The sequence below is a fragment of the Anomaloglossus baeobatrachus genome, unplaced genomic scaffold, assembly GCF_048569485.1.
Source record: "Anomaloglossus baeobatrachus isolate aAnoBae1 unplaced genomic scaffold, aAnoBae1.hap1 Scaffold_103, whole genome shotgun sequence".
Taxonomy (NCBI): Eukaryota; Metazoa; Chordata; class Amphibia; order Anura; family Aromobatidae; genus Anomaloglossus; species Anomaloglossus baeobatrachus.
The window spans coordinates 432,667-444,158 of NW_027441859.1; the positions used below are offsets into that span (position 1 = coordinate 432,667).

Consider the following 11,492-nt stretch of genomic DNA (forward strand, 5'->3'; position numbering starts at 1 on the left):
TCCACCGCGCATGCGCAATCCCGCAACCAGGAAGGAATATGAATAAGAGAATGGATAGTGGAAGTAACATTGCCTGTTGGATCATCATTGTAGTGAATCTATTCATTATCCAGCTTCTGCCAATATTAAACTGTACTATACGATATGCTTTTTACCTCATATATATCCTAGCTACTGTTGTAGTTTTCCAATTTTGTACTCTTATTAATGTGCTGTTATTTATATTACATGGCTATGATATCTTCAGTCTGATTTTAGATCTATATCATATGTGCTGCTAATTTGGCTGATGTTATCGCTATATAATGATTGACCATCTATATTTTTGCTGCCTTTGCAGATATTCACTAACGTTATCTGCCCTTACCTCTGCCAGGACTCAATATGGTTTCTGCGATCGCACTTGCTGGTTGCGGGATTGCGCATGCGCGGTGGGCACGGCTCTCCTACTGGCATCCCCTGGGTTAGCTGACGTCACTAAAGGGAGTTTCCCTCACCCTGGTGACGCTGGAGTAGCTGCCCACACCGCTGCCGCACTTCCCTGCCCCATGGAACTGCGACATGTGGTGCTAATTCCATGTCGTTACGGCAGGTATATTAAGCTCACTCCCTCCCCTGTTGTCCACAGTTCCCTGAAGAAGTCACCACACGAAACACGTGTTGGGACTATCCCTATGTGTGCCTGCATGCTCCTCTACGTTAAATCGGTAAGCTCCTTGCTGGATGTTGGTTTTTGTGCTGTGCTCACCTGCTAATTATCTTCAGCTGGTACGCTGACTTATTCAGCGGTATACCCCCTTTTGGGGTTTCTACCTGGAGGTACCCACTTATTGTAGTCTCCAGCACTTACCACACCAGAGAGCTTTTCACCCTTGTTTTGGAAACCTTTCTTGTACTCCTCCTGTACTATGCTTGCCCTGTATTATCTTTGTCTGATCAATTAAAAATGTACCTTCTACCTGCACCTCAGTACTTATGAGTGTCTATTGAATCTGACTATGGGGCTTGCGGCTACTCGGGCAAAATGAAAGACAGACATACATACATACATACATTCTTTGAAGTTGTTGCCTTCTACTACCATTGAAATCCAGGTATACTGTTCTGTGTTTTTTCAATGTCACCACCTTGCTCCACTCTGTGACTTGTGCTAGTGACAAGAGTGGAGAAAGTTGGTTCCATGCAGCACGACAGGTGACAGCAGAGCAAGTTTGTGACATGCTCTGCTTTGACACTTGCGGTGCTGCATGTCACCAGCTTGTCGGTCTCTTGCTGCGTCCTATAGTGCTGGTAGGAGTATATGATCACACAGCCGACACCGCCCGCTCTCCTGACAGCTGAGCAGAGCGGGCGGGTGGATAGTAAGATCACATACTTACGTGACAGGGTGGGTTTCAGCTGAAGAACCCCCACCTGTACTCCACACTGGCGCCCCGTGCCTCACCAATCTGCCGGACGCTAAGCCCTCTTCACCGCTCTACACTGGTGTAAGGGGTGGACGGATCCCTTACAAGGAGGCGCAGTTTTCCCGCCTGAAGACACCCCACGCTGGGGTTGTTAAAAACTTTTAATTGTGTTTTACTGTGTTTATGGGTTTTCCCCCCCCTAGAGCCCGGGTGGGACGGCTGTCCCCATAGAAACAGTGCAGGAGAGAGGAGGAGCCGGCAGCTTAGGGAGGAGGGTGAGAGGTTAGTGAGTTAGTTGATTCCGGGACGGGGGAGAAGGAGCAACGGGGGCAGAGTGTGGGAGCTATGGTGGCAGCTAGCAAAAGAAAGGAGAAGGAAAGTGTCCTAGCCGGTGAAACAGTTGTGTGGGTCAAATCTGCGGTAGCCGGAGCGGGAGCCCAGGTGAAGAAAACTAGAGTAGCTGGGCAAGGTCCCCTGAGAAGAGAAGACAGGAACAGTTTTTCCCCGGCAGGAATTGTGATTGAGTGTTACAAGATTCGTGCATTGAGCCTGTTGTGAAACTATGTGCAATAAAATGCCGTTTGGTTCAACTGATGCCCGCCTGCAGAATCTTCCTGCGTCTGTCAGCGTGCTCCCTTCATCCACACTCTGCCCCACAAAACAATCCCCTGTGCCAACAGTGACGGCGGGGCCGGAGGTTAGCCTGTCACCTAAAGGGGCCACGACTACAACCCCCGAGGCACCCCCGGCACCCCGTTACATGTGGCGTAGTCGGCAGGATGCGGATTATCTGCGGGGGCTCCCGAGCCCTGAATACGAAGACCAAGTGGTGCCTAAGGCGTTGGACCAGGCATAAGATGGCGCTAAGATGGCCGCCGTCTTCACGAACACGGTGAGCGCGCGGAAAATTGGCGCCAAACGAAAAACCCTGAGCTGGCCGGCGAAGAAAAAGAAGTGCGGAGTGCGCCGCCCAAAGAGGGGAGGTACTGGCCCCAAGACGCTGCTGGAGACATGTGAAGTAGGCGGCGTTACAGAAAAAAAGAACTGTCGCCTATGCTGGGTTGACCTGGTGAGCGAGACTGGGGGTGGAGTGTATACAAGAGCGGGAAAAGAAGGCCCGCCTCCACCTTCCCCAGCATCTCCACCGTCCCCGGCGCTATTACAGGAAGAGCTGCAAGAGATGCCAACTCAGCAACTGACTCTAAGTGAGATGGAGACTCAGACAAAGCAGCGAGCGCGCTGGTGGCAACCAGCCTGGGAAGAGGACGCCCGAGACAGAGTGTAGCCGAGGAGGCACTTACCATTAAGCTACCGGCTGTGCCAGGAGGTCCGGTGCGGCCCGCAAAAGTTACATGGGTCACTTCGTGGGATGCCGTGACCGGTGAAACATCCACTGAAGTCCGGGCCACCTACAAGACGCAACTGCAGCCGGGAAGTGAGACACTGAGAATACCCCTCCAGAGTCCGGAGGTGGTTACGCCGGTCAAGGTAGGACCTCCAGCCCCCACAGAAGTTCTGGCCCCGGGAGAGCAACATGCCCTGGAGTTTGAAGAAGATGAGTGGGGATTTTTCTGGGAGCCGGTGAAGCCGGCGCCCCTAACCCGACGACAGTCCCCGCCGCCTGAGGTAGACCCGGTGCGAGAAAGGCTGCTGGCCGAGACCGTGGCCCGGGAGATGATGGCCGGTCCCCTTAGTGAGGAATTTGATCGGCAGTGCAGCATTGGCACAGTGGTCAAGTTCAACCAGGCCGAGGGATACGGGTTCATAGAAGACGATGAGACCGGGGATCACTTCTTTTATAACCGGGTCAATCTGGACATTGAAGGGTTACCCCAACGCCTCCATACACTGTACCCGGGGGAGAAAGTGAAGTTCCGGAGAGAAGTAGGATGTCGGGGCCTATTTGCCGTGGGAGTGACCCGGATGCCCACTGCCCAGGAGGCCGCACAGTGGCAACAAGAGATCGAGTGGGAGGAATGTCAGTACCGGAGACATACGCAGCAGAGACAGCTGCTGGCTGAGACTTGTCAGCCAAGAAATACGCTGGCGGTGTCGCCAGAAGTGATTACAGGACCGGTAGCTGAGCCGGAAAAGGGAACGCCGGCGGTATTGGCGATTCACCAGAGTATGGTGACGCACCCGGTGGTCGTTGTTGGGAGTCCACAGCCGTCCCGTCCAGCTACCCCGTCACCTCCGCCGTGAGCCGAGGGGCCAAAACCGGCGACAGAGGAATCGGAGACACCGGTTAACTATGAACCGTTACGGAGGCTGCGCCACTTGCCAGGCCAGTCCCTCTCCGATTACGTGAGGGCCCAGCGGGCCGAATGGCTACGTGCCTACCACCCCGTGTGAATCACCGCGACCGGAGGTGGTGGACATATCTGTGCTAAGAACCGGTATTGTTGAAAGAACCGGTGAAGATTTATAGTTGTAACAACGTTCAAGCTACCGAGCCTGGAAGGAGTCTGATGCCGGACTGTGCAAGGACTCCCTCTGTGATGTTGACGGAGACTACTTTTATTGTCTGTGCTCCCTGCCTACAAAGACCGGGAGTGCTGTGAGAGCCTCCGGGCAGAAGACCAGCCAAGACCGGGAGCGCCTGTTAAAGGCCTCCGGGCAAACCTGCTACAAAGACCGGGAGCTCCCTGGGAGGGACTCCGGGCACTTTACTTGTGCGGCCGTTGATCGTGTTTTACATGAAGGTTTTAAAGTTTTAATAAGAGATTGCCTTGCTGGTTAAGATTTTGTTTTTCAGATGCGAGCCTTGCCGGGAGGCTAAGGCAAAAAAAGGGGAGGAATGTAAGGGGTGGACGGATCCCTTACAAGGAGGCGCAGTTTTCCCCCCTGAAGACACCCCACGCTGGGGTTGTTAAAAACTTTTAATTGTGTTTTACTGTGTTTATGGGTTTTCCCCCCCCTAGAGCCCGGGTGGGACGGCTGTCCCCATAGAAACAGTGCAGGAGAGAGGAGGAGCCGGCAGCTTAGGGGGGAGGGTGAGAGGTTAGTGAGTTAGTTGATTCCGGGACGGGGTAGAAGGAGCAACGGGGGGGCAGAGTGTGGGAGCTATGGTGGCAGCTAGCAAAAGAAAGGAGAAGGAAAGTGTCCTAGCCGGTGAAACAGTTGTGTGGGTCAAATCTGCGGTAGCCGGAGCGGGAGCCCAGGTGAAGAAAACTAGAGTAGCCGGGCAAGGTCCCCTGAGAAAAGAAGACAGGAACAGTTTTTCCCCGGCAGGAATTGTGATTGAGTGTTACAAGATTCATGCATTGAGCCTGTTGTGAAACTATGTGCAATAAAATGCCGTTTAGTTCAACTGATGCCCGCCTGCAGAATCTTCCTGCGTCTGTCAGCGTGCTCCCTTCATCCACACTCTGCCCCACAAAACAATCCCCTGTCCCAACAGTGACGGCGGGGCCGGAGGTTAACCTGTCACCTAAAGGGGCCACGACTACAACCCCCGAGGCACCCCCGGAACCCCGTTACACTGGCATCCCGTACCATCCTCCGGATCCTCCCCTCGATGCTGGGCTGTGACGTGCGGTAATCACCGCCCAGTCAATCAATGTGAGTTGCGCCAGCATCCCCTGATGTAACGTCCAGTCTGAGAGCCTGGAAGTTGACGTGATGTAAGAGGATACTAGCAGCCACAGCACCAGGGGGTCATGTGACCGGCACTGAGCGCGCAAAATAGCGCCGCTCAGTGCCAGAACTGCAAATAGAGGCCAATGAAGAAAACACCTGCCCCCTGGGCTGTCCAGATCACAGCAGAGGGAGGAGATCGGCGCCATCATTGTAGAGCTCACAGCTGTGCTGTTTGCTCCACTTTACCCCTGTCAACCGCCGGGATGTGTGAGTACGGGCCGCCTACCCTCCCCTCGCCGTTACAGTCTCCACTGACACCCCCTCCCTCCGTTCTACCCAATCCCCGCTACTGCCACCGCCCCTCCCTCTGCCGTTACCGTCTTCAATGACACTCCCTCCCTCTGCTCTACCCGGCCCCCGCTCTGCCCGCCGCCGTGTGCGTGTGTGTATGCCTCTGCATGCGAGTACCAGCGCCCCTCCCCCACCACTGCTACCATCTCCAAAAACAACCCCGCTCAACCCTCTCCCCCTTCCTCCTGCAACCTGTCGGCCTGTGTGTGAATCGGTGATACTGTCTGCCGAGCCGTGTATCTAATCCTGCCGAGCCGTGTGATACTGTCTGCCGAGCCGTGTGATACTGTCTGCCGAGCCGTGTATCTAATCCTGCCGAGCCGTGTGATACTGTCTGCCGAGCCGTGTATCTAATCCTGCCGAGCCGTGTGATACTGTCTGCCGAGCCGTGTATCTAATCCTGCCGAGCCGTGTATCTAATCCTGCCCTGTGTGATACTCCAGCTGTCCTTGGTGACACTTTAGACATTTGTGATCAACAAAATGGCTCTGCACTGTGTCCCTACATTTCATTTTCTCTTATCTGTTGTAAACACTCAGATTAGGAGGGGGAGCTGTGACATCACACACAGGAGATCAGACTCCGCCCACTACTGCAGCTGTAATCCAGGCCATTTCTACAGTGTGATTTCTGAAGGATTTCAGCAGCTAGTCCCCCTAGTGTTTAAGGCTACTTTCACACATCCGGTTTGAGCACTGCGGCTCAATCCGGCTGTGAAAACTATGCAACGGATGCGGCGAAAACACCGCATCCGTTGCATAAGTTTTTACATGTGGCCCGTCCGTTTTTTTCCGGTTGCGACATGCTACTGAACATGCGCAGTGGGAAAAACGCATGCGGCGACCGGATGCGTTTTTTTCCACATCGCGCCGCATCCGGCCTCCATAGGTATGCATTGAAAAATGCGGCGCGATGCGGTGTTTTTTGCCGGAGCAAAAAACGTTGCAGGGAACGTTCGATCCGGCCGCGGCATCGGCTAAATCTGCCGCATGCGGCAAAAACCGGACCGAACGCAAGCCCCTGCGGCACAATACGGCACTAATGTAAGTCTATGCAAAAAAAAAACGCAACCGGCGTTACAAAAGCCGGTTGCGGTTTTTCTGCAGAACGCCGTATTGTGCCGCAGAACAAAAATCCGGATGTGTGAAAGTAGCCTAACAGTGGAAAATATTTTTTTACATTTTGCTCAATTAAAAACAAATATTAAAACATTAATACTTAACAGTTTTTCAGTTAGATTTTTTTTTTTTTTTTTTTTTTTTTTTTTAACTACACCTTCCCTTTAAAAGTAGTAAACAACCTGTAAATAAGACCATTACCCGTCCATAGTCACACATCAGCTCTGCAGGACCCAGTACAGATCAAATGGATTCCAGTAAACTTCGCTGTAACTTAACAGTCTGAAGCTAGTATATCCCGAAATCAGTCAGTGTAGTGAATGGGTCTCCGCCCAAAGATCAGGGAACAGAGAACCCGCTGTGTCCTGGATGCAGGCCGTCCTGGTCTGGGGGCCTCCTCCGCAGCTGCTCGTGACCACGATCAAGGTTTGGGGCGCTGCGCCGCTTCCAGGACGCAGCAGGTCCTGATCGTGGGCACATATGCTATGATCCTGGAGCAATCATACCTACTCCTGATTGTGGGCACATACCCTGAGCTCCAGCCATGCCACACAGCGGTCGCCCGACGTCCACGTGGAAATCAGCTCGGATATTAAGGCAGAGACACAAAGAGAAGCCCCTTACCTTCAGCGCATCCAATCCACACAGACGCGATTTGCGATCTTGATCCTTGATTATAATGAACGGCCGCCCATATTCATCGAAGGCGAGAGTACCCAGAGTAGACATAATGGCGATGCCTGGAGACCAACGGAAAAGACCAACTGCTCTGCAAGGTTAACCGACAATACAGTGCGCATGCGCAATATAAAACCTGGCTTGCTTTACCGCAGACTCTGGAAACGTCTACTGCGGAACATACCACTATTGACAACGTAGGGGGGGCAAACACGATTTAGTATTACTGCCATCACTTCATTCCACACTCTTGATATGAAATAATGCATCATATTTACTGTCCCACTTTACATTATTTTTGCCATTTTGACTCACTTATTTCTGGGGCAAATAGTTGGAGATAAGCTGTAACGTTTCCTGAGTTACATTCGGCACGTGGCTCTCCTGGCACCTCTCCTCTTCCTCGGGTGCTTTGATGTCTGCTCTGTGCGCACTAGGCGGATGTTACCTCGGATTTCCCGCGGATTTGCTGTATGTTTCGCTGCAGAAAATGTTCATAACCTTTCTGCAGTGATTCACCAGCAAAACCTATGGGGAAAAAAAATGCAGTGCGCACTAGGCGGATTTTGACAGCTGCATGTTTTGCTGCGAGATTTCCGCAGCAAAAAGAATTGAATGTCACTTCTTTTCCGCAGGTAGGTGCGGCATTTCACTCCATTGACTGTAATGTAATCGTGAAATCCCGCAGGGAATAACGCAGGTAGCAAATTATGTGTGTTTCATTGCGTTTTCCTGCGTTATTCCCTGCGGGATTTTGCGTTTTTCGGGACATAATGTTCATCACTGCCTGCGTTTTGCAGGGAAGTGATGTCATTATGACAGGAAGAGTAAGTGGAGCAGAGAGTAAACACACCGATCACACTCACACACAGGCACAGACATATAGAATAGACATAGAAATCAAACGTACATATTAAAAATATAAAAAAAGCGTGGGCTCCGCCGTATTTTTACCGTCCAGCCAAGGTAAACACACAGTGGCGGCCCGGTATTCTCAGGCTGGGGAGGGCGAGGGCCAGGGTTAATGCCCCCCTCCCCCTCCCGCAGCCGAGAATATCAGTCCGCAGCTGCCCCCGGGACTGTCACATCCATTATGCGGCAGTCCCGGAGAGTCCCCAGCTCTTCCAGATTGCCGTGATGCGGTGGCAATCAAGGTAATAAGTTAATGGCAGCACATCGCTGCCACTAAGTCCTAGCTTAATCATGGCACCATCTATGAGACAGCTTACATGATTATCCCGTAAGTAAAGTGAATAAACACACACCGAAATATCCTTTATTTTAAATAAAATAGCAAAAAAAGCTCCCTCTTTCACCATTTTATTAACCCCCCCAACACACAGCTCCGGCGTAATCCACACAGGTCCCACGACGCTTGCATCCAGCCGCGTCTGACACATACTCAATGCAGTAACGAGACTGCAGAGGTAACTACAGGTCATTTCTCATGGTCGGTAATGTGAACACATTACCGCTCGCGAGAACTGCAGTGTGTCATCACAGGGACTCTATCGATTGATTGATCTGACCTCTATCTATTGATTATCTATCCAGCTATCTATCCCTCTATCCTTCTATCTATCATCTATCTATCTCTCTATCTATCCTTCTATCTATCTATCCATTATCTATCTATCTATATCCATCTATCCCTCTATCTATTATCTACCTATCTATTCTTCTATCTATCCATCTATCTACCTATTATCTATTTCTCTATCTATCTATATCAGAAGTAAATTACCCTTTTTTTTCAATGTGCTTTATTGCATTGAATGCATTAACCCCTTCAGCCCCAGAGCATTTTCCGTTTTTGCGGGGGGGTTTTTGCTCCCCTTCTTCCGAGAGCCGTAACTCTTTTATTTTTCTGTCAATCTTGCCAAATGAGAGCTTGTTTTTTGCGGGACGAGTTGTACGTTTAAATGAAACCATAAGTTTTACCATATAGTGTACTGGAAAACAGCAAAAAAATTCCAAGTGTGGAAAAACTACACAAAAAGTGTGATCGCACAATAGTTTTTGGGATATTTTATTCACCGTGTTCACTATATGGTAAAACTGATGTGTCATTGGAATGCCTGAGGTCGGTGCGAGTTTGCAGACATCAAACATATGTAGGTTTACTTGTATCTAAGGGGTTAAAAAATATTCACAAGCTTGTCCAATAAAAGTGGCGGACGTTTTGCGCCATTTTCCGAAACCTGTAGCGTTCTCTTTTTTCGGGATCTATAGCTCAGTGATGGCTTATTTTTTGCGTCTCGAGCTGATGTTTCTAATGGTATCATTTTTGCGCAGATGGTACGTTTTCTTTGCTTGCTATTGCATTTTGCGCAAAACTTGCGGCGACCAAAAAACTAAATTTTGGTGGTTGGAATTTTTTTGCCGCTATGCCGTTTACTGATCAAATTAACTGATTTTACAGTTTAGGAGAAACCAAGGAAAAACTTGTGAAAACATACCCTGCTGTAACTAAATAAAAGCATAGTGCATATAAACATAGGTTACTTAGTAAACACTGTTTTTGATCAAAAAAAGCATTAAGCTATCCCACCAAACGTCAAGGTGTACCCAGTTGGGATAGTACCTACACTCTCTATTTTTTTATGTAGTTTTTTTGTATTCAGTACAAACAGGGAGTGGCCCCCTTCTTAGTGAGCTGGACATTTCATTCTGTGAATCCCCCTGACTGTGTGTGTCCTGTTGGGACCCGGTCACTCTCAGCCCTTAGGGTATGTGCGCATGTGTGCGTATTACATGCAGTTACGCTGCGTTCTGCACCGCAGCGTAACTGCATGCGTCCTGCGTCCCCTGCACAATCTATGGAGATTGTGCAGGAGCCGTGCGCACGTGGCATGTTAGAACGCAGCGATTCGGCTGCTTGCCGAATCGCTGCGTTCTAAGACGTGACATGTCACTTCTTTCGTGCGTTCTGCATGCTGTCTATAGGGAGAGGCAGCATGCAGAGCGCACGAATCTGCCGGCACCATGAGCTTCAGAACGCAGCTTTTCAGCTGCGCTCTGAAGCGCACATTTTCGGTGTGGTGCAGAGCGCACACGTGCGCACATAGCCTCAGCCACATTGAGGCCTATTTTAGACCCATGGTAAGGTTTTAATATTAGAGAGTGTAGGTACTATCCCAACTGGGTACACCTTGACGTTTGGTGGGATAGCTTTATGCTTTTTTTGATCAAAAACAGTGTTTACTAAGTACCCTATGTTTATATGCACTATGCTTTTATTTAGTTACAGCAGGGTATGTTTTCACAATTTTTTCCTTGGTTTCTCTTTGTCTCATGGCCAGTGTGAACATGGTCTCACAAGTTCCATGTATACCATCTCATACTCCGGCTCACTTTTTTGTTTTTGTTTTTATTTGGTTTTATGTGATTTTTCAGTTTCATAGATCGGGCATTTCTGAACGCGGCGATACCAAATATGTGGGTATTTTTTATTTTTTTAACCCTTAAATTTTCAGCGGGGCGAAAGGGGAGTGATTTGAACTTTTAGGTTTTTTTATTTTTTTTACTTTTTAAAACTTTTTTTTTTACTTTGTTTTTATATATTTTACTAGTCCCCCTAGGGGGCTATATAGATCAATAATCCAATCGCTCTGCCCTATCTGCTCATCACAGCTACACATATATGTGCTCACATATATATGCTCACTTTCTGCTTCACTCGGCTCCGGGCCGAGTTAAACAGAAAGTGACTCATGTTACCTACAGGCGTCATCACATGACCCTGTGCTACCATGGCAACCACCGAAAGTCACGTGATCACGCATGTGACTTCTGGTGGGGGCGGCGGTAAGTAAAAGTTATGGCCGTGCGCATATACATCTCGCTGCCAGACTTTGGCAACGAGATGTAAGGGGTTAAATATTACGGGTGGAATGCGATTCCACTCGTAACATGCAGGCACACATGTCAGCTGTTGAAAACAGCTGATATGTGCGTAGATCGCCGCGACCTGCCCACGGCAGGGGGCGGGGATTAACCTCACACGATCCATGACGGATAGATCTGTCATTGGTCGTGAAGGGGTTAAAACACATGAACCAACCTGCGGAAAAACCACACTAAATCCACACCAAAACGAATGCGGATTTCGTTGCGTTTATTTGCGTTGTTTTTCCGCGGGTGCGGAAATCTTTCAGAGCCTGCAGAATTTTCTTAAGAAAATTCTATTTTCTAGTGCACACAGGGCCTTAGGCTGCTTTCACACTTGCGTTGGTTTGCTTCAGCTGCAATCCGTCACCTTGAGGAAATACGGTATCCTGCAAAATATTTTACACGATTCAGTTTTTTCCCCATAGACTTGTATGGACGACGGATTGCGACTGATGGCCTTGCGTTGCAT

The 11,492-nt window shown here is 49.7% G+C and overlaps 1 protein-coding gene across 2 annotated transcripts in view; it reads right to left on the reverse strand.

Moving 5' to 3' along the window:
• Positions 1 to 7,252, reverse strand: part of CCT5 (chaperonin containing TCP1 subunit 5) — a 422,120-nt gene extending 414,868 nt beyond the window's left edge. The window contains exon 1 of one of the 2 annotated variants that reach the window (XM_075331906.1): positions 7,079 to 7,251. In XM_075331906.1, coding sequence (XP_075188021.1) covers positions 7,079 to 7,183 — 105 coding nt within the window. In that variant the 5' untranslated portion in view covers positions 7,184 to 7,251. Of the gene's footprint in view, positions 1 to 7,078 lie in introns of both variants that reach the window. The other variant, XM_075331907.1, reaches the window with a different exon arrangement.
• Between the last annotated feature and the right edge of the window lie 4,240 nt (positions 7,253 to 11,492).